The sequence below is a fragment of the Parathielavia appendiculata genome, assembly GCF_033297405.1.
Source record: "Parathielavia appendiculata strain CBS 731.68 unplaced genomic scaffold N657scaffold_22, whole genome shotgun sequence".
Lineage (NCBI taxonomy): Eukaryota > Fungi > Ascomycota > Sordariomycetes > Sordariales > Chaetomiaceae > Parathielavia > Parathielavia appendiculata.
The window spans coordinates 14,354-35,792 of NW_026944241.1; the positions used below are offsets into that span (position 1 = coordinate 14,354).

The 21,439-nt window shown below is 53.9% G+C and overlaps 6 protein-coding genes across 6 annotated transcripts; 2 read left to right on the top strand and 4 right to left on the bottom strand.

Annotated features, from left to right (window-relative positions):
• Positions 1–99: 99 nt before the first annotated feature.
• On the bottom strand, positions 100–851 carry N657DRAFT_245404 (uncharacterized protein). Its single transcript, XM_062786402.1, has one exon. It carries the CDS (start codon positions 662–664, stop codon positions 245–247), a length of 420 nt encoding a protein of 139 aa, XP_062643553.1. The 5' UTR covers positions 665–851; the 3' UTR covers positions 100–244.
• A 3,091-nt stretch (positions 852–3,942) lies between these two features.
• On the top strand, positions 3,943–7,428 carry N657DRAFT_626081 (uncharacterized protein; the record flags this gene model as incomplete). Its single annotated transcript, XM_062790774.1, has 5 exons — positions 3,943–4,540; positions 4,595–4,649; positions 4,714–5,232; positions 5,305–5,490; positions 5,563–7,428. Exons 1-5 carry the CDS (start codon positions 4,374–4,376, stop codon positions 7,426–7,428), a joined length of 2,793 nt encoding a protein of 930 aa, XP_062643554.1. The 5' UTR covers positions 3,943–4,373.
• A 1,119-nt stretch (positions 7,429–8,547) lies between these two features.
• Positions 8,548–11,049, top strand: N657DRAFT_245637 (GMC oxidoreductase). The gene is made up of 2 exons (XM_062786403.1): positions 8,548–8,915; positions 8,989–11,049. The coding sequence occupies exons 1-2, from the start codon at positions 8,838–8,840 to the stop codon at positions 10,681–10,683; spliced, it is 1,773 nt and encodes a 590-aa protein (XP_062643555.1). The 5' UTR covers positions 8,548–8,837; the 3' UTR covers positions 10,684–11,049.
• A 4,431-nt stretch (positions 11,050–15,480) lies between these two features.
• On the bottom strand, positions 15,481–18,085 carry N657DRAFT_684103 (HET-domain-containing protein; the record flags this gene model as incomplete). The annotated part of the gene is made up of 4 exons (XM_062796640.1): positions 15,481–16,423; positions 16,525–16,712; positions 16,781–17,307; positions 17,380–18,085. 4 exons carry the CDS (start codon positions 18,083–18,085, stop codon positions 15,481–15,483), a joined length of 2,364 nt encoding a protein of 787 aa, XP_062643556.1.
• A 1,060-nt stretch (positions 18,086–19,145) lies between these two features.
• N657DRAFT_245772 (uncharacterized protein) lies at positions 19,146–19,946 on the bottom strand. Its single transcript, XM_062786405.1, has one exon. It carries the CDS (start codon positions 19,864–19,866, stop codon positions 19,369–19,371), a length of 498 nt encoding a protein of 165 aa, XP_062643557.1. The 5' UTR covers positions 19,867–19,946; the 3' UTR covers positions 19,146–19,368.
• N657DRAFT_245765 (uncharacterized protein) lies at positions 19,947–20,244 on the bottom strand. Its single transcript, XM_062786404.1, has one exon. The coding sequence runs from the start codon at positions 20,189–20,191 to the stop codon at positions 20,027–20,029; it is 165 nt and encodes a 54-aa protein (XP_062643558.1). The 5' UTR covers positions 20,192–20,244; the 3' UTR covers positions 19,947–20,026.
• Between the last annotated feature and the right edge of the window lie 1,195 nt (positions 20,245–21,439).

Below are 21,439 nucleotides of genomic sequence, written 5' to 3' on the forward strand. Positions count from 1 at the left end.
GGGGTTGCGGTGCTGGCACCAATCAACCACCGAGGTCCGTTGAATGCAGCCATCAAGGCGGCTTCGTTCCGACACTATCTTGTAAAGAAAACATTAGTGAGGCCCCCTCCACGTATGTCACCCGCCCATGATCCATTTTCCAGCTGGAAGCCAGGTTTCGCAATCTTTCAAGAGACGGTCCAACAGTGCAGAATAAAAATCAGATCTATTAGAAAAAGCATCACTGGAGTCAAAGCAGTCTCGATTACTGGTCGAAAAACTGTCTAACAGGGCCACGAATCATTTCACTTACATTCCAAGACTGTCTTTGTCTTCTGAAAAATGATTCTGCGAGGTCGTCTACGGTTATGCTGGTAGGAAACTCCGAAATAGGTAAGTTCCGCCAAAAGTTTCTTTGCAAATCAATTCGCAGCTCGATAGCTACGACGGTGTCCAAGCTATAGGATAGAAGTTTCTCCCCATAATCAGACCTTGAACAGCGAAAGTCAGATCCTGCGAGGGCTTCTAGGCCATGCCTGAGTGCTCGACAGAGAGCCCAAGAACGTCTTTGCCACATATACGCCTTGTGCTCGCGGCTGCCCACGGTGCATACTGTCGAGAAAATAAAGAAAAACAAGGTAACCAAAGTCAACGTAGTGCGTGAACAGAGACAAGTTCCCGTCATGTTCCACAAACCGGCTACATTTGTCCTTAGTTACTCGGCAGTAATCCTGGAGATTGGAACGACGTTCCCTCAACACACCGCAGATTGGGCAAGACCGATCCGAATTTCTTCTTCAACTCTCATACTCCGTCGCTCCTACTGGTCCCTGTATAAACCTACAGATCTGTGGAGAGCACGACAATTCCGAAACTCCGGGCCTCAAAACTCGACTTAGGGGTTCTCATCTTGGACACAGCAAAATTTACCATTCATGAGTAATAGCGACTGCATGTGAAGACCGCCTGGTGGCCCACTCTCCAACCGGTGGGCATACTGGCGGGAAGCTGATTCTGGAAGCTGTGCCCGCAAACCATCGGGATGTTTCCGAGTCCGGCCTGGCGGCTTCGAGGAGACAGGATATGGACAAGCTCCAGTCCGACGCCTGCGAAGCTGACCAGTAACGAGTCATGGGCTGGGAATAAGTGGTAAATACCGTTCGCCTTACTATGGATAGTTGTCTTCTTCACTCAAGGAATTTTGCTGGGGCAAGACTGCAGTGGTCATGTTTCACAACCGTCTAGTGTCTGGTTCCTGTCACGTTGGTATTCCGCATTGCGTATGAGGGTTTGCGCATGAGGAGTGGGAGCAGTATGATGTACCCTTAATGAATGTAAATCAGTTGTGGCGGACAGCTTTGAGACGACCTTCCGCAGCTTTTCCTAGCTATTGACCCCCGGCCACATACACAGTAACCCCTTCCCCTCTCCAACTCAGAGTCCGCATGAATCCCACCGATTCTGACTCAACTAATTAGTGCGAAGGATGCTTCTTAGTATTGTGTTCATTATCTCATCAGCCTTGTTTCATGAAGTAAGTGCTCCATGGGCCTGTCCCTGGACGGTCCTTAATTTTGTGTACGATCCCAGCTGCACGCGGTGCACGGCAACCTTCTCTGCCTGTCTGCCATCAACCAACAGCACATTAGCTTCCGTCTCCATTCAACTAGCTAGAGGGCACTCCTACAGGCACGGGGTAACAGGTCCACATGAACCTCTGGCTATTTGTTCAAGGCAATACTACCTCGTCCGCGTCAACACCCGAAGCTATATTGCGAAAACTGTCCGCCTCTTTTCAGTAACGATTTTCCGCACGGATCATAACACGCTGTTCACTTCTGGCTGCGGATAATCACCCTTTTCAGTGGGGCGGACACTACCGTGATTAGATCCTGGGCTGTCTCAAGCGAGGTATCGGGGCGGATAGGAGACTCTCATCACTACATAAAGGCAGTCCCCGGCCTGGTTGCCTGGTATCGCGCTCGCACTGCACGCAATCAAGGTTGCACCAGAAACGCTGTTTTGAGTCTGGTTTATGCTTTCAAAGCTTTTCCATGACAGGCTGTGGCAGGACGACGTTAAACAAGGAAGTGTGATGGGTATGGCTGCTTTTTCTTTGTCTTGTGGCCTTCCCCAACCAACCTGGCCTGACGCCCTTGTTCCGTTTGCCTCCATCGAGCGTCGGGTAACTGCCGCTACTCGAAAGACGACCCGAAGGAGTTTTGTAAGATCGATAGAAGCATCTATGTGTCGAGAGCTGGCGTGGTGAGAGCGTGCGAGTAAGTGTTATTATCAGGCTCAGAACGCTGGGCTTGGTTTGTGGACCTCTCGGAGGCAGGTTTTGAAATGAAGGTGGGAGGTTCGGGCAGTGGTGTTTGGACTTGGACGTGTGGGGAATCGGTAATCACACCCCACCCTCATACATAGCCCTAATCCTGGCCATTTCTTGTGGTGGCAGCGCTCAATTTCGCAGCGCGCATTGGATCAAAGTCAAACATGTGCATGTGCTCACTAATGCATACACCCCTCTGTCCGAAACGCCGAATTCTTCCAGGTTTCAATGGGTGTGACAACGGAGCTTGAAGACAATGTCAAAGTTTTGATTGGCTTGAGGTGAGGATTCTCATGATGACGTACCTAGATGGAGAGCTTCATGCTCCAGGATCGAACCTGACCAGATAGAGTATGGTGCAATGCTCTAAGACCTTTCCGGCTCAGGCCGCAGGGGTCGCGCTGAGTGCAGCCCGCTGTATCGAGTCACGGAGCCGTCTCCGGTAGGGGGGACAGTGTGAATGACCCTCCAAAGCCAGTCAGTCCAGCTAGAGGCTAGGGACCATCACGCCAGGGCAGCAACCGTCTTTTAAGGGTTGTTTTTTGAGCGTTGTCGGGTTGCCCGATGTGCTGGTGGGCTCTCTTCGCGAGACTCTGAGGCACGCAGGGGTTGGTCTTTGCTGGGATCGGATCTGGATCGCAATCGAGCTAGCGCACCCGATCGTTGACAGCTGAACCTCGAAGCAGAATGCAACGTGATGAATCTCACCAAGGCACGGCGGCAGGCCGAAAAAACACACGCACCAGGGTATGGAAGCAAGGAACCACGATCTGTCTTCTGGACGCAGGCTTGGATTCGGCAGAGGTTAAGTTCCACAACTCAGGACCGGTTTTTTGTTCATCTTGACCTTAGCTAAAGCTTCACCCCCGCCCTTCACGTGGGAAGAGGAACTTCCAATCTCAGAACACAAGGCTGAGCTTGTCATTGCTTGTCGTGGTGGAATCGAGGAAGAGATAGGACGAGGGCAGCCAATCCCTTATTGAAAAGTTGAGCTAACCGTGTCGGGTGATGGTAGCGACCTTGGCTGGTTGCATGATCTTGTTTCGATTTTCCGATCGAAGGATTTAGTTAGATGTGGATTCCGCCTTCGAATTCCAGCATCTTTTGGACCGGCAGAACAATCCATCTTAGTGCATCCACTCCCTCTGCAAGATGGACCGAACAGCAGCAGCAGGGAGTTTCGCACTTGTGTCAAAATCTTTTTTTCACACGGTCAGGTTTGTCAATGCAGGGAGGATTGGGCCAATCGGGCTGTAAGCACGAATCGCTCTCAAGCCAACCGCAGCAGATTGACAACCCCCCACGAGCACAAGATGCTGATTTGCAGGCTGTTGGTCCGAACAAATACAACCGAGCACCCTTCTTGGCTGTCAGACCCGCAGTTGCAGTCGCTTCTGTGGATATTCTGGATGAATCCGACACTGCAAGGGGCAGGCACGGCCGGTGAAGGCAACCTGGAACAATCCTTGGGCATCAGTGCGCCTGCCTGGTTGGTTGTTGGCAGTGCCCCTGTATGGAGTGCCATCCTACCGTACAGCATCGCAAATCTGAGAAAGCATGCAGTTGATGCAATGTTGCATTCGAGGGAGGGGGGGCAAGGACGGGATTGGGGATTGGGCTTCCGAACTTCCCGCTAAAACCACCCTTGCCGAGCATCATCTCAGCCCGATCGATCCCGGTCTTCCGTCGCGTCCCAGGACTGCATGTGCTACTCTCTGCTGCGACAGTAGGGATACGGCTGCCTCTTCCGGCCCAGCATCTGAAGACCGCGGTCCTGTCGCTGACCCGACCCTCCAATCTTGGCAGACCAATTGCGGCCCCCGGTCCTTAAGCATGGCAACTGCTTCCCTTCTTCTTATGCCCGGAGCCGTCTCGGGCCGCTCATCAGAGCCCCCGTCTCTCTTCTCGTACATCTGCTTCTTGGCTGCCTAAGATCGATGCAGACCAACGCAAAGTCAAACGTCCACAACACTGATTGCCCATGTCCTGATCAGGTCTGAATGACAGCCTAAGGGAGCGAGCGCTGCTCACTTCTGCAACTTGCAGAGGACGCCCAAACACCATGGACATGGCCAATAGGAGGGACCTGGCTGAACATGTCGGCCAGGTCTTACCCGTCAGCTTCGACCCGGTGTTGCTGGTATTGAGCTACCTGATCAGTCTCGTGGGAGCCGGAACGACGCTCGAACTCATCCATCGCCGGACTTCGAGAAAGGGTTATTACAACAAGTGAGTCGTGCTCCAACCGCTCAATTTTAAGACAGTAATTGACGAACATAACAGCCTCTTGCTTTTTGCCGCCGCAGTGACTATGGGTGGTGTTGCGATTTGGTCAATGGTATGTTGCATATCACCGCATGTCGCCCGAAGAACGAGCACCGCTCGCTAACTCACGCCTGAAGCATTATATAGGCAACCGTGCGACGCTTCTAAATAGCGGGGAACCTGAGCTTCAGATCGCCTACTCGGTCGGGGTCACTATCGCCTCCTTCTTCGTTCCCATCATCGTCCTGTTGGTTGCATTTTTCGTCGTTACTGGCGCCAGCACCAGCGGTAACCGGGTCAGCTGGTGGCGTGTCAGCATCGCCGGCACGCTTTCCGGGGGTGCTATCTGCGGCATGCACTACCTTGGTAACTCCTCCATCAGCAATTACCGATGCACCTACGTCGTTCCCTTCGTCGTCGGCTCCGTCATTATCGCTGCCGTCGCCAGCACCGTGGCCCTCGCTCTCTTCTTCATCTTCAGGAGTTCCTGGACCAATTCTTGGTGGAAACGAGTCGGATGCGCCGTTGTCATGGCTGGCGCCGTGTCGGGAATGCATTGGTGTGCTGTGGCTGGTACACGATTCACCTTGTTGCACGTTAATGCCACCAGCGATCTCAGATCCCGCAATACAACCGTTATTGTAACGGCCTGTCTGGTGAGCTCGCACACCAACTCGGCCCCCACCCTCTAGCAATGTATTCGACTGCTGACAAATTGACTCGGGAAGTCATTCGCGGCTTGTTTGATAATGGCCGGACTCGCCATCTACTCGGCTCGCGTTCGCAAAAATTACGCAAATAGGGCTCAGACCATCACACTCGCAGCTGCCGTCTTTGATGAGCATGGGAGGATTCTGGTGACGCCTGATGGTTACTTGCCAAGTGAAGTAGTCACCAGCACCTTCCTACACAAAGTGAGCTTCCGGCTACAGTAGATGGCCTCCCGAGGCCCACCCGCCCCAGTCACTGACGAAAGATGGATCTAGGCACAAAATGAAACATTCTCGACAGCTCACCCCTTGTTCCACTGGCTTTTCCAAGCATCTCGGAATTGGGATAGCATCTCGGCGCTCCTCGATAAAATGTACCAGCATCTTGCCCGCCTCCCACACCATGGGCGCAACATGAGAACGGCCATTGAGCTTGTGGACAAGGAAGGACACATCATCGAGAACTACGACATCATATTTTGCGAGCTGTTTTGCGTCGCGGCGTCTGCCCTAGCCCACCAAACGAACGAAGACCTCGTCAATGCCGGCATTTTGTGGGACGAGATCCTCGCAACAGGTGGACACTCCTCTACGGACTCCATTGGTGAAGCCGCAACTGCCTCCCGCTCCCGCGGAGGCTCTGTGCCCGATATCAAACAAGATCTCAATGACCTAGCCGAGAAAGGAGCGAGGCCAGCCAAGCGCGGCGGCCAAGGTCACCTCATGTTCTTGGTCCGCAGGGTAGATAGCAGGCACGTCGACCATATGGCAGCCTCGGGCTACTGCTTCGCCGAGCCTCGACATGTCGCTCATATCATCCGCTCCAAGATGCAGATCAGGAGCGCCAGGCTCGAGGAAAAGTTGAGGGGCATGGAACGGTACGCCCGGGGTACCATGATGGAACCCGGCGTGCACCTCGGCCTGTTCGCCGTCAGAACCCAATTGCAACAAATGGGGTTCGATATTCTCGTCAGAAAACAGGCCCGGAACCTGCTGCCGACCATTGAAATTCCACTGGATCGCCTCGAACTCTCCCACATTGAGTTCCTTCGCAAGCTGGATGGCATGTCGCTTGGCTCCCTTCACAGGCAATTGGAGCGGACTTCGGAACTGCCGCCGCGAGATGCAAGTTTTGCCAGGCTCCTGCTCGATGGGATACGGAACCTCAGGACCTCGGTGCAAGACCCCCTTTTCGACACCGCCAAGCTGGTATCCAAAGTCACCCAGGTCCCTTGCACGCCGCCGATCAACGACACGCGACCGTCAACATGCTCCCTCATCGCCTTCACCATCATGATTCCCATCCACGTCCGTGCCGATGCTCCCGCCTACGAGTTCATTCCCCTTCCCTTCTTCAAGACTCAGCAGTTGGTCTACAACAACTCACCTCACAAGGCAGCCTTCGCGCGCTCGGTACACCGCAAGATCTCGCCCATACTCGAATCAATGTCCTCCGATAGCACACTGCTGCCCTCAAGCCGCCTGCCGGACTGGATCAAGACGCCTGGATTCCTCTACTTTTCCAGCGACGGCCGGGCATCCCGTACTCTCGAGACCCAGCTGCGCAGACAGCGGACCAATGCGGTCAAATTGACGTCCCCGAGCCGCGAGCACATGACAATGACGCCCTGCGATGAGAGCAGCGTTGCATCGCTGACATTGTATGGCGTCAGCGGCGGCGAGGCAGATCTCTCGCCCGACCGCAAGCAACCGAGCGACATATCTGTCTCGGACATCGCGAAAGTGGCCTCACGAAGGCAGCAGCCGTCCAAAATATCGTTTGGCGGCATCATGATCTCGCAGGAAGTCACCGTCGACGTGGAAGAAGTAACAACAGTCCCGGCGTCCGAGATGCCCGAGATGCCCCCTCCGACTCACCACCACCACCATCACCACGACGGGTCCATCGGCGGCGGTGGCGCACCCGGACTGACGCGCCAGAGGAGCCTGCGTGGCTTGCAGAGTGCAGGTGATGGACAGAACCCGCCTAGGTATGGAGATGATATAGAGCTCAAGGAGGTCAAGACTGTGCTTGGTGTGGGCGTGTCGAAGGTCGAGGTCAGGAAGGAGGGGGATGATGTGGCGACGACGTTTGTCGATGATCTTTTTGCGATTTGCATTGATACCCCTAGACGTATGTAATTTGTTAGTTACCTATTGTATATAATGATGAAGCGCTTGCTCTTCTTATACTTAATTAGAAGAAGCTGGGAATCGTGGCCCCTTGTCCACGCTAGCTACTGCCTGCGGATATCGCCTCAAGTAAGAGTTAACCCAAGCAGCAATGAGTATCCGTACAGTCCAAAGCTGATTTGCTATTGTTAGTGCGTGGCTTGAGCATTTAATTTGTTCTTCTTGTCTATTTCCTTGTCGTTTATTTTCCTTTCCCCTCTAACTTTGTTTCTATCTTGCTTCTTTCTTCCTTTCTTCTCTTCCTTTCTTCCTCTCTTCCTTTCTTCCTTCCTCATTCTTCTTCTTTTTCCCTTCTTTTCTTCCTTCCCTGCCTTGTTCCTTCTTTTCGTAATTTGTACTTGTCGAACTATGTCTAACTAACGTTAGTTATTCTTGTTCTTCTTTTCTATTCCTGATTTTAGATTTCCATTCTTAATCTCGTCTAGCACTTGCCACACGAACCAGGGCTTGACTGTCTCGACCGTACATCCGTATATGAATTTGTTGCTTCCTGCATGTGAATATGCAGCTTATGCTGCGACATGGCGGCACGAAACGAACCAACTTGGGTCCTCGTGCGGTCCCCGCTATCCGGATAAAACGGGTTGGTGGTCCGATGAAACTGTGACTCTCTACTGCATGAGCAGACTCCAGGGTAACCGCAATTTCCACAGTCCTCTGGTGAGCTAGCGAGGCTAGGAAGGCTCATTGGCCTCGGCGCGTCGAATGACAAGAGGGAGGCTCAAATATCTCATTTCGGAGCCGAGTCCTGCTGTGACGGCGCCACAAACACAGCCTGCTACAATTGCCGTTAGGGTACTAAAGTTCAGAACTGAATTGCAGCTTGTAGTGAGGTAAAGTCGTCGTTCACCCAAGAGCGTTATGTCTGTCGGCTGTTGTGTTCACATGGTCTCCCGTCACATTCATTAACTCTCTAGGGCAGCATGGGGGGATGAATGCATATGCGGCATAAAAGAGCCAGTACAGAGATGGTTTACCTGCCTGATGTTGGTATGTCTGATGCATAGCACTGGTTCGGCTAGGCCAGCTCGAGTCTTCTTAGGAAGTATCGCTTTTCTGACAGTGTGGTACCGACTGACTTAGCGGACTCATATATGGTGTCACTTGTTTGTCAGCGGCGTAATGTTGGCTGCGTGCGCTCGAAGGCTCGTTCGACGTACCATTATTGGTGAGCTACTCTGCAAGTACTACCCTGGCTACAACATGCAGTACTCGGCCCATGTTGCCATGCATGGCCTTATCCCAGCTGTTAGCTCCGCCCCGAGTCGTTCAAGATAAAGACGTCATGTCGCTTCTTAGAACCCATACACTTGAATACGCTCTACCTTCAAATTATAATACGAGCTCTTACTTTCATTATGAGGTTTTCGCAGGTTCCTGTGGCTCTTGCCGTCTTCTTCGCTGGCGTGTCCGCACAGGATGAATCTTATGACTATGTTCGTACAAGCAGCACTTCCATGCGGTATGTGCGCTTCGAGGAAGAACCCCAGCTTGCTGACAGCCGTGTAGATTATCGTTGGTGGCGGCACCGCTGGCACCGCGCTTGCCACCCGCCTCAGTCGCGGTCTTCCCAAGTCTAAGATATTGTTGATCGAGGCGGGCCCAGCCGCTCTGGATGACCTGAGGATCAATGTCCCTGGTCTCCGCGGGTCCATTCTGGGATCCAGCCTGGACTGGAATTTCACGACGGTGCCACAACCATCTCTCGGCGGTCGATCTATCGACGTCAACCGCGGTAGGGTGCTGGGGGGTTCGTCGGCTATGAACTACCTCTGCTACGACCGTGCGTCAGCTCCCGAGTATGAGTCTTGGGGCGAGCTCGGCAGTCGGGGCTGGGGTTGGAAGACGATGATCGATGCGATGACCAAGTCCGAGAACTTTACCGGGCACGACAACGACAAGCATGGCTTCACCGGTCCGATCCGGAACTACTACAACCGGGTCATCTATCCCGTCCTACAATCCTGGCAGCCTGCCGTGAGCAAGCTGGGCGTCAATGTCAATGACGGCAACAGCATGGGCGGCCACCCGATTGGTGTGATGTTTCAGCCCACCAACATCGACGCAACAAAGCACACGCGCTCCTACTCGGCCAACAGTTATCTGCCCTTGGCTGGCGGCAACCTTGTGGTCAAGACCAACACTCGAGTCGCCAAGGTCAATATCATCAAGTACCGTGACAAGGGAGGCTCATTGTTCCGGGCGACGGGCGTGACCCTTACCGGTGGCCAGATCATCACGGCCAAGAAGGAAGTCATACTCTCGGCCGGCTCAGTCCAAAGCCCCGGTCTCCTCGAGGTTTCGGGCATTGGTCAGGCCGCGGTGCTCAAGGCCGCCGGTATCACGCCACTCATTGACCTTGCGGGCGTCGGCGAGAACTACCAAGACCACATCCGCATGTCGAACACCTACCAGCTCAGACCCGGCATCGACTCGTTTGACAACCTCATCTTCGACAGCGCCGGGGCCAACGCCACTGGCGAGATGCAGAAGTGGCTGAGCGGCGAGCGGTCGCTGTACGAGTACACGACGGCCGCCTACGGCTTCATGAATTGGCAGCAGCTCGGTGTAGATGCCCAAATGAAGAGCCTCGCCCGCAACACATTCGGATCCAGCGCCAACGTGATCGACGCCAAGAAGCTCCAATTCCTCGACAACCCCAGGGTGCCGTCGGTCGAGTACATTTTTGAGGCCAACTATGTCGGTGCCTCTGGCTACACGGGCGGCAAGTTCATCACCCTCATCTCGACTGTCATGCACCCCTTCTCGCGCGGCAGCGTGCACATTGACCCAAAGGACCCATTCGGCAAGCCCGTCATCGACCCCAAGTTCCTGAGCAACCCGTACGACCAGAGGGCGCTCATCGAGGCAGCCAAGTTTGCGCGCCGGATCGCCAATATGGAGCCGATCAAGTCAGCCTGGGAGACCGAAACGGAGCCCGGCGAGGCCGACGTCCAGAGCGACAAGCAGTGGCTCGCCTACGCCAAGAAGGTTGCCGCAAGCTTCTATCACCCTGTGGGGACATGCTCCATGCTGCCCAGGAAAGACGGCGGCGTTGTCGACGCCGACCTCCACGTCTATGGAACGACAAACCTGCGCGTCGTCGATAACAGCATCATCCCCGTCATCCCTTCGGCCCACATCCAGACGGCGGCGTACGGCATTGCCGAGGTCGCTGCGGCCAGCATTATTTCTGAGGCATGAACGATGTAATAGGGGCCAAACAGCGGGATGCGGACAGGGTAGCTTCCAACCTTTTTGTCGACTTCATGAGGTTACACAACCTAAGCTCCTGTTATGTAGAATGATGTGCTATAACACCCCTCGTACGAAAGTTCCCCTGGTGGAAATCACTCTTTATGCACCGACCGGAACCCGATGCAAAAGGCTTGTCGCGAGTCAAACGCCACGCATGGTCAGTACCGAAAAGAGCGACGAGATCGACGGAGGTTCCCGTTCAGCCCTATGGCATCTGAAAATGGTTTTAAAAGTGGAGCGATTGTTTCTGGCTGTTGTGAAGAAATGTCCTTGCAAGTCTCCTGTGCCTGATTGGCTGGTCGCAGCGCGCGCTCCGAGCTGCGCAATCCTCAGAACCCCCTCCACGCGCGTTCCTCAACTTGCGCGTTCCCGTGCGAGTGCTCGTCAAAGGGCAGGAAACTTTCTCAGTTGTTGCACAGCCTGCTGAGCAAGGTGAAGCTTCTGACGATCTGGATGTTCAACTTAAAATTCGGACTTAGCGGCCCGGTGTGTTGTGGGGGCCGCGGATGCGGAGGTCCATGTCGGAGCATAACTTCGGTCGCTACAACTAGCGGGCAGCGGCTTGGACCCACAAAACCCGGTTTATACCGAATGTGATCATTCCGAAAGCAACTCGGTTACGAAGGCTCTCGTACTTGTCAAACGCACCGTCTCCGTCACGTTCTCATAAGGCTCCCATGTCTCCTCTCCACCTTTCCATCTCACGAGCAGTTCCGGGCCGCCGTCATGCAGCTTCCTGTGGCCACAAATCTCCTCCACCTCCCACTCTCCCTTCCCGCCGCCGTCGCCAACCAGGGGGAAGCAGCGCTTCATTCAGTTCAAGTTATCAGACAGATATATCAGTCAAATTCAGACAAACAATCAGAATCTCGAATGCTATTCAACCAACTAGATCAGATTTCAAGTCCTTTGATCTGCAGATTATCAGATCCCCTTCATCGCCTGGATTAATAGTTATTCCGTTCCGTAACCCCTGCTAATGTCCCCTGCGACAGCCCCCTGAGACAGCCCTCTAGAAGCTTCCTTGGTCTGTGGAGATCTGACTGGGCAACCGACTGGGGATTGGTCTTGAGAAGTTCTATAGTTATCTTCAGCTGCTCCCCTGGCTGCCGCCAGCTCGATTAAGTTGTTCCCAAAGTCCGCAGCTGTCATCATGTCACCTATCCCAACCTCTAAAGAGTCATCCACTCCTTCTGCCTTTTCCCGCCTTCGACCTAAGCTGAAGACCGTCGCCAAGCAGATTGAAGAGGCATCAACTGCTGTAGTCCCTCCGACCATCCCTTTACATCTTTCGAAGATCCGTTCATTAAGGAGCTGCTTTCTCTCTTCGATAGTCAGCTGGCAAAGCATGTACCTCTCGGAAGAAACGCCTTGAGTGCTGAAGTCTCGAGACTCTTCGAAACAGGGAAGGTAGCTCTCCGTGCAGAGCTCCAGGCTGCCCCGACGTCTATACACATCAGCTTCGATCTTTGGACGTCCCCAAACCACCTCTCGATCGTCACTATTTTCGGCCACTTTCTCAGTCCAACTTTCCGTTACCAGAGACGGATGCTTGCCTTTCGGCGCCACGAGGGCACCCACGACGGCAGAAACATAGCTTATTCCATCGAGCAGGTCATCAGAGACTGGGGAATTGAATCTAAGATTGGAGCCTGTGTTTCAGACAACGCGTTGAACAACGATACGTGCCTCAACGCGTTGTATCTCCAGTTTCCTCGCTTCACAGCAGCTGATGCAAAGAAGCGAAGACTCCGCTGCTTTGGTCATATCCTCAACCTTGTAGCAAAGGCCTTTCTTTTTGGGGACGATGCTAGCGTCTTTGAGCTCGAGTCTGACCATCTGGAGCTTCTTGGAGAGCACGACAGGGCCCTCCAGCATTGGCGCCGCAAGGGGCCCATTGGGAAGCTCCACAACATTGTCAAATTCATCAGAGCATCCCCCCAGCAGATAGAGGCATTTCGAAAGGCTGCTCGTGAAGAAGATGCTGCTAGTGCTGCTAGCGATGGCTCTGAGGACTTCGTCCTTGAACGAGAATCGCTAGTAGAGCTCGAGTTGAAGCAGAACAACGCTACTCGGTGAAACTCAACGTACCTGATGATCAAGCGGGCATGGAAGAAGCGTGCGCATATTACAGCATACTTGATGGCTCTCGAGCTCGACGGCTCAGCGGCAGCAAGGATTCCTTCTGAAGACCAGCTTTCAACTGAAGATTGGAGGCTCCTAGGCGAGATTCAGCATATCCTTGAGCCGATTTACGATATGACGATGAGAACACAAGGATGGGCAAAGGGCAACGGCCACGGGCAGCTGTGGGAGGTCATGACCGGGATGGAGTTTCTCTTAGACCATCTGGAGGCTTGGAAGAGTTTGTTTGAGGAAGAGGCAGCAGAACAGGTGCTGAAATCAGCCTCGCAACCTATACAGCAGAGCCCACGCAAGTTTCAGCACCAGTCCCGGCGATCTGCGAGACAGGGAGGTCGCTCAGAGCGCCAGTCTCTTCCGTTCAACGAGGCTGCACTTCCTAGGCATGTCAGGGAATCCTACACTTCCTTGAACAACAGCAGCATCAGCGACATGCAGAGGGACGAGAGAGCGTACATGAGGGCGTCAATCACCAACGCCTGGGTCAAGCTTGATGAGTACTACACTCTCCTTGCTGATTCACCGCTCTACTCAGCAGCTGTTATCCTTCACCCAGAGTATGGCCTCTCATTCCTCGAGGAGGTTTGGGCAGATCAAGGCCAGTGGCTACTCAACGCAAAGCAGGATCTCAAGGATTACTTTGAGCGTTGGTATCTAGCTCCTGAAAGTCCCGATAATCCATTCAGCCCGTCGCCATCGGCATCCCCTGGGCCGGAGGAGCAGCCCCCAAAGGAGCAGACTCCTTTTGAGCAGTGGATGAAGAGCCGTCGGCCGAGACGGTCGGAATCAGACAGCGAGCTCGAGAGATACTATAGGCTCGAGCCTCAGGAAGTCAATGATCCTATACAGTGGTGGGCAGATCGCAGGACAACGTTCCCTCAGCTGAGCCGTTTTGCTTTAGATATCCTGGCGATTCCCGCTACGGCATCTGACTGTGAGAGGGCATTTAGCATCGCGAAGCTGACCGTTGGCCCACAGCGGCACAGCCTACAGGATCAGACCATTGAGTCCATGCAGATGCTGAAAGACTGGATCAGGCAGGGCTCTCTCAGGCTAGGAAACATCGGGTTGATGTGAGACAGGAATGGCTTTATTCTGGGTATGAGAGATCAGATTAATAGTCAGACAGATCAGTTTAATCAGACTCAAAGCTCGGGATTGTCAATCAACCAAGTTTGGGTGTCTAATCTGATCTGATTGAACTGAATGAAGCGCTGGGGGGAAGGGGGGGCGCAACCCGGCTGGCGTCGGAGTCTCACGAGAAAACAGTGAAGGTTTGGGATATGACGAGCGGCCAGCGCGAGCCGACGCTCAGGATCGGTCGTATCCCTCACGATCTCCAGTTTCATCAATCTAACCCTTACCGTCTACGCACCCAGCTTGGCACATTCAACTTTGTTACGAAATGACGCAGATTTGGTCGTAGCCCTGCCTCTGCTGGTCCTTCATTGCCAGTCACTGTTGGATATGGCTTAAGCAGCAACGGTGCCTAGATTGCATATTAAGAAAACACCTGCGGTGGCTGCCGCCCGAGTACCGGCCATCATCTTCAGCTACATCTGCAACGGTTGTGTCAATCGGCTGTTCTTCGGGCTATATCTTGATTTTCACGTTCTCAGACAGCAATTTAATTACAGAGGAAATACAGTGATGCCCTTTCGCCTTTCGACGTTCTATTTATTGTTTCTATATCCTTGCTCTTTCTCTCTCTCATTTCTTCTCATAGCGTGCAACGAGAAGTGTGTAGGAGGACCGATGAATTCATAGCTTCCTTCGCTAAGTACCAGCACTTTTGCGAAATTTCTTCTACTCAACAATCGCTTTGCCACTGTATCCGTCTCAAGGAATGTGGACCTTTTAGATAGGGCTGGTGCAGTTGTCACGGGATTCCCGCTCCTGTTCTTACTTGCTTATGTTCCATATGTCTCTAGTGATACTACGGGTCTCTGCTCCAATACCTAATATCTAGTCGCAGGCCCACACCTGCCATCTAGCTCTTACTCTCTTCGTAGCAATATCAATGTTGTATATGTGCGACCTGACCCGATTTTGGCGACCATCACACCGGTGGCTCAGTCGCGCCGAGGCGTGATGTTGGAATAGCTTCTGTTGAGTGGGCAAGGACTAGCCACAAATCAACGTCAATATCACAGAATGCATCATTGTCCTGCTGCGTGATGGGCACTGCAGACAACCAAGTCATATGTGTGCTAGTGGTCTCGTGCGCACACGGTCCTGAGCCGCCGTCAACGTCAGTGGTACACTTATCAACTCTGCGCGAAGGTTCAACGCACAGGGGGGATCTCACTCCCCGGGTGACCCTTCCGGCCTTTCCCACCACGAGTTTTTGGCCCATGGTCTACAGCAGGGATTAAAAAAAAGAGACTTGGCCCATAGTGTATAGTTCGGTCAAGTCGCGGCAAGACAGAGAGACATGGCAAGCCTTCGTCTCCATCTGTCAAGTAATGATGTCCGCGAAAAACGGCTGCCACACCAGATCCGTTGCTTTAAACCTCACCCGACTGTTTTCTACCGCCTATGGCCGTATGCGACGATTATCGCAGATGGCAATATGAATCTTGATTTGATGAAAAAGGGGGATCAAGCAATTTCGAAAACAACCCTCGCCGCGAGGTCAAAAAGAGTCGGCTCAAGCCCATCAACCGTGGCGATGCGCTCCCAAGCCCCCGGCACACGCCGCGATTGACCCAAGACGAGGACGAGACACCTCAGCGTCTGCCGTTGAACCATCAAACACAGACAGTTGCCGGACCACGACTTTTCCGGCCACAGCTCGCCATCCGGAACGCGGATGACGGTCGAGACGTTTTCGCCATTGATGACGCCCGTCCACGGCTGTAAGGCGACGTCGGCGGTGATGGGCATGGCACCAACCCCTCTTTGTGTCAAACCCGGTATGTTATAGTGGTAGTCAAACGTCTTTTCCTCAGAGGCTGATGGGTTGCTGTCTCCAACTTCTTCTTCTTCGGGAAACGGGCTCTCGGTAACCTCGCACCTGACCTCCGTGGCAATGACGCGGCCGCGGACGGTGATGACGCCCGACGCGGCATCCCATTTGGTCACCTCGAGGTCGGCGACCGCCGGGTCGTACGCGTCCATCCTCTTGACGTTGACATACGACACAGGGCCCTCGACGCTGGCCCAGCTCCAGGTCGGCGCATAGAAGCCCGGGTGTACCCTACAGAGATGCCTGAACCCGGGGCCGTCCCACTCCTTGGCATGCCACCCGAGACTGTCAATCGGCGCGCTCGCCCACATGCCGTACAGCGGCGACCAGCCGCGCGCTTTGGCGATCCGCCGCATGGTGGCCGCCATGGCCGGCAGCCGGTCTGCTGGGCGGGTAATATCCCGTTGCGTGTACTCTTCCACCAGGTTCATCCAAGTCTTGTAGGTGACGTTGTCGAGTTGGGCGCTCCACGACGGTCCTGTCACGCCCTCGCCGAAGCCTTCCCAGATGGAGTGGGCGTGGCATTCAAACTTTAGGGCGGATTGGGTGAAGAAGATGGTGCGGGCTGACAGCATTCTGCAGGACGGCTTCGAGTTAGAACACATGCTGTTCGACTTTTGGGGGGTTGACCCCCTATTTAAGAAGATGTCGATGTCGATACGACTGGGAAGACTTACCGCTCCTGCCATATCCACGCACGCGTTGACACCTTGCCGTAGTCGCCGCCCCGTGCCTCCATCCCGAGCGGCTGCGACCGCCGACGTACCTGGAATGAGAGCTTGCCCATGCTTGGTTCGGTGATTTTTAGGTCGTACGTGCTCCATTTCAGGTCTCGCTCGACGAGGATGCGGTCACTCTCAGACGTCTAGCATATCATTGGGAACTTGTCAGTAAGACTATGGCCATGTTTGTTTTCAGGCGCCTACAACGCACCGCAGAGGCAGCGGCAATGGTCAGCGTGGCGTTGCCGTAAATGGTTCCCATTTTAGGGGCCTGCCTCGCAAAGTCGGTGCTGGACCCCTGGACTATGCACAGCCGGTCAATCCAGACATATTCAATGCCAAGGAGTCTGGCAAGATCGACGACGTCCTGAAAGAGCGGAGGTAGGCCCGTGTAGGCAATGCCCGCCTTATGCGTCTCAAGACTGGACTCGTCGGTCATGAAGGTCGAAGGCGAGACGGGGCCCCAGCAGTAGCTCAGTGTCAGGTAAGGGGCTCGCTTCTTCCCGTGCGTTTGACTCTCCACTAGTCGGATACCGCTGGGGGTTTCACTCTGCGGCGCCTTCACCCAGATGACGCGGTCGGGCAGTTTAGGCAGATGCCCTGATGACGAGCAATTGTGGCTCAGCATGCACCTCTCGACGTGGGTTTTGATGAACTTGTAGCACTCAACCGAGCCTGCATGCTGCGAGACAGGGGTGGCAGTGCCGATGTCCCTGATGAGCTCTCCCAGAACGAGGTCTGCTAGCAGGCACTTGTCAACAAGCCCCTATTTCCAATGTTAAGACGCAGGGGTAAGAGTCCAAGACGTACCGCCGACGGTTGACTGCTCAGGGGCAATGTTCCGTTTGTAGATTTCTATCTCCAGCGCCTGCGGTTTCTTCTCCTCGCTCACTGTGATCTCGATATCCCAGTTCATCGCTGAACCCTCGGGCAGCAGGACTCCGAGATCGACCATCGACTCCTTTCCTGTCCTCAAGCTCGACGTGCTGCCATGTTGCAATCTCACTACCAAGGGTAGGTTGGGAGCCAGAAAGAGATGCATGAATGACTCTCCCTCTTCCCAGCCGGGAGAGACTCCGCTAAGCGACGTAGCAATTATCGCGCAGGTGAGGCAACCGTGCTGTGCAGACTCCAGCAGCTCTGCCGACTTGCTGATCTTGATCTTCGCAACTGGCGTGTCCGGAGGGATTGCGTACTCGGCTTTGGCCCATGCCCGCGTGCCGTCTTCGCCGCTGCGATCCTGGGGGGCCGCATAGGGATCCAGATTGTAGCAGACGCTGCAGAGCGCCGGGGGCCGGATCTGGATCAGGTCCCTTGGGTCGCCCCGGGCAAACTTTGAAAACGGTTGTTGCAGTAGTGCTGTGAGCTCGGCATAGCTAGAAAGTTGGAGGGACTTAGATGCGATTACGCGAACCGTCTGCTTCTCTAAGGTGCGGGATATGCGTGGCTGTTGCTCTGCCTCCTGATGTTTTTTTCCTGCTTCGCGGCCATCTTCGTCCCAGACCGGTTCATACATCTCTCGTCCCTCGCTTGGGGTCCCGAACCCTGGCTGTGAAGCTGATAAAGTAGGCTTGTTGGTGACGCGGGCCGCGGCAAAATTGAAACGTGCTGTGGCTTTTCGGTGGAGGATGTGAAGCCGCGTGTCTCGTGGATAGAAATTAATCCCTGTCTTATCTCTGAGAATCGCCCAACATGCGGGGGTTGCATTCTCACAGAGCCTCACCACTTATTGACTTGGCAGTGCGGGGGCAGTGCAGCTATGTGGTAGTGATTTGTGGTAGGCAATCTCAAAGGTTGACACATGGTTTGGTGGAAAGGGGGGCGGAGCACCAAACCTTGAACTAGAATCGTTAGCCCCATCACCATCACCATGTCACTCTGCTGTCATCGAACGTCAGGGGGATAGATATAACGTACAATATGAGCGAGTGTGCAATTTCTACCACCCGACACCGACTATCGCCATTTGTGACACGTAAACATTGAGAACTGACTATAACTACATCGGAAACAGCTGAATCAAATGATTCTGCAGCCCTCCGACAAGTGCGTGCATTGTCAGGCTTGCCACACACACCACAGCACCGAACCTTCGTACGAGAGCCCCCTGCATCATAACCATACAGCTGCATTTCTTGCGCTACTACCCCACCTGCAGCCTCCTTGTCAAGTAGATTCTTTGCATCCTGTACAGCAAGGGATCCTTCAAACTGCACGCGTGTTGTTTTCGCTCTCCGGCGCTTGCTTAGTGCCTCGTTGGCCTTGCGGAGTGAAGCATTCTCTGCACGAAGGAGAGCCACCTGACGCATCACGGCCATTGTACCCTTGGTAAGCTGGTTCACGGCGGCCAACATTGAAGTCGGGGAGCTATTCTGTTGGTTGGCGATGCGAGTCTTGATGAGCGTTGACTGACAGTTGGCTTTCTGGGGGTTGTGTGGCCTTTGGAAGACCCAAGGTTGTGGAGTGCCGGCCCGAGAGTTCAGAGGTGTGGGTGTACGAAGCTTTACATCCAACTCAGAAAGCACCCTCCCTGGGTCGTACCGCACAAGGCCAGGACCTGCAAAGCCACCGCGTATGTTCTTCTCTGTCACAGAAGCAGAGAAGGCCGCGCGGAAGGCACAGAGGATTCCCACATGCGCATTGATCTGACGGTGCTACTCCAATCCGGTGAAGGTAACCGTTCAGTCTCGCCATGCCTGTTCTGAGCTGAGCGAGCACACCAGCCTCCTTTCGTGACAGATGGTTGTACATGTTGGAACCCGCAGGGCAAAGACCGCTGAGATATGCGCTGGAAAAGAGCTATTCCCCGTCAAAGCAGTGGATTGAAATTGAAAGGTGGTAAAAGTGCTTGATTCTCTGTGCTGTTGTTGATCGGCATGGGAGAAGACTAAGTACCTGTAGGTAAGGAAGAGGGGTTGCGGTGCACGGCAAGCGCGTACCTCGAGCTTGTCTGCTCGCGCGTGCCCCATTTGCTCTGGCATTTGACCTCTCCATCGCGAGAGCTCTTCCAGCTTTTCTTCCTTTTCTCCCCATCTTGCGATTAGCAGAATTGAGTAGTGCTTGCAGCGCCCTTGTGCCTCGCCTCCGCATTGCTCGTCTCTCACAAACAGTTCCTCTCGATGCGGTGCTTCGCATAGCATAGATTACAGTTCTTCTCGACATAGGGGCCGTATCCTCCAGTGATTGCATCGCTTCACGGACTTTTGTACTCGGTTTCCGGGCGCGGCTCGGTCGTTTTGGTGAGGGTGGGCGGTCGGCCACCGCGATCACTGCCTCATGTTGCGCCGCCGCCGCCATCTCGCGGTCCCGCGTGTTCTGTTGGTAGCTCCTTGAGCTACGTCTTGACAATCAAGTCTGCCCGTACCTGACAGAATAGAGCCTAGACTGTAGCTTAGCCGAATACAATTGTCATTGGAATGTCCGCCTGTTCCGCTGACAATCAACTTGCTCCTCCATGTCAGGTGGTCCTCCGCCTTAGTAAGCTTAGTTGTCGGTGGATAACGCGACGCATTGTCTGTACAACGCAATTGAGGTTCTGGGCTAGTAACTGGCCAAACAAGGCGTTCAGTTGCGTTGGCATGAACTGGGGCGGTGCTGCCGGTGGCCCGGCGTTGCTAGCCATCTTGACTGAGATGCTGGCAACGATATAATGTCAATGAAAGGGGCTAAACCAACTACACCGACTTGGTGATCAACGGAAGATGTTGGATTTGGCAGGTGGTTAGGAAGGGCAGTTCAGGCGTGACTAATGGCCTGGCACCAGGATTCTCAGGATCAGGAACAGGAGGTAACTTTTTGGAAGAACGGAGACAAAAACATCATCATCGATTGAGAGGTTTCCCATCTTTTGTTACCGAATTACTATGGTGCGGTCAATCCGTGGCTGTTGGCTTTCCAACAGAAGACGATATAGAGGATGAAATCGAGAGGACCCTGACCAAAGAAAGCCGTAATACGGTCGGGATACCTTCCGACAAGAGAGTCGCAATGTACTGTGAAAGCCACTGGAGCAAAGCGGCTTGAATAGCGAATCCGAGCTTCAATAACTGCTGTTGATGAAAGCTCATCCGGGGTAGGTTGATCCTTAATGCTAAGATGTAGGATCCAAAGAACTAGACTAGTCGGCAACGTGATTGGATCGCTGTGGTATCGCTAACGTAAAAGATATTGACGACGGTAAGGTCGGAGATAATATTGAGAAAGTTGTCAGTTGCTCAGAGAAGCATCAGAGGGCTTATGACCTGATGTGCAACCAGAGACAGCAGAAGATGGTGATTATCAATGGTGGTGTTTTCCATACAGTGGTGATGCTGGATGTGTGATGGCTCTGGTGTGGCAGGGCTGAAACATCAGACGTGGGGCAATCCGGTCTGCCCAGGATGTGGGGCACCACCCACAACACCACCCACAACAGCTTCTCTTCCTTACAGGTGGCGTGAGAAAAGGGGAGAGAGTAGAGGGCTTGTACGAGTTGATGACCGAACGTCAACGAATTGGATGTAGTTAGCGTGCCAAGGCCCCATAGGCTTCGTGCCTCCGGGCGAAATAAATTCCATCCATCCATCCATCCATCCATTCTCTTCCTTTTCTCCCCATCTTGCGATTAGCAGAATAGAGTCGGCATTTGCAGCGCCCCCGTGCCTCGCCTTGATGCCACTTGTCTCTCACAGACCTGCGATAACAAGTGCTCTACGGTGCTTTCGAGAGCCTCTTAGAGCGTCCTCTGATTGGCCTTCCACTGGTGCTCTCTCATGCTCCTGAGACTCTCTAGAGCACCTCCAGGGCTCCTTCCGATTGGTCCTAAGTGATTGGCTCGAACGTCCTACGTTCCCAATTATCTTCTGCAAGTTAGCCGCCACTGTTGGCTCCC

What these genes read in the sequence shown, in the direction of transcription:
- N657DRAFT_245404 (XM_062786402.1), bottom strand. Translation starts at nt 664, where the DNA reads ATGACGGGAACTTGTCTCTGTTCACGCACTACGTTGACTTTGGTTACC.
- N657DRAFT_245637 (XM_062786403.1), top strand. Translation starts at nt 8,838, where the DNA reads ATGAGGTTTTCGCAGGTTCCTGTGGCTCTTGCCGTCTTCTTCGCTGGC. An exon ending in AGGATGAATCTTATGACTAT is followed by an intron (nt 8,916 to 8,988) that starts GTTCGTACAAGC and finishes ACAGCCGTGTAG; the next exon opens with ATTATCGTTGGTGGCGGCAC.
- N657DRAFT_245772 (XM_062786405.1), bottom strand. Translation starts at nt 19,866, where the DNA reads ATGGCGGCGGCGGCGCAACATGAGGCAGTGATCGCGGTGGCCGACCGC.
- N657DRAFT_245765 (XM_062786404.1), bottom strand. Translation starts at nt 20,191, where the DNA reads ATGGCTAGCAACGCCGGGCCACCGGCAGCACCGCCCCAGTTCATGCCA.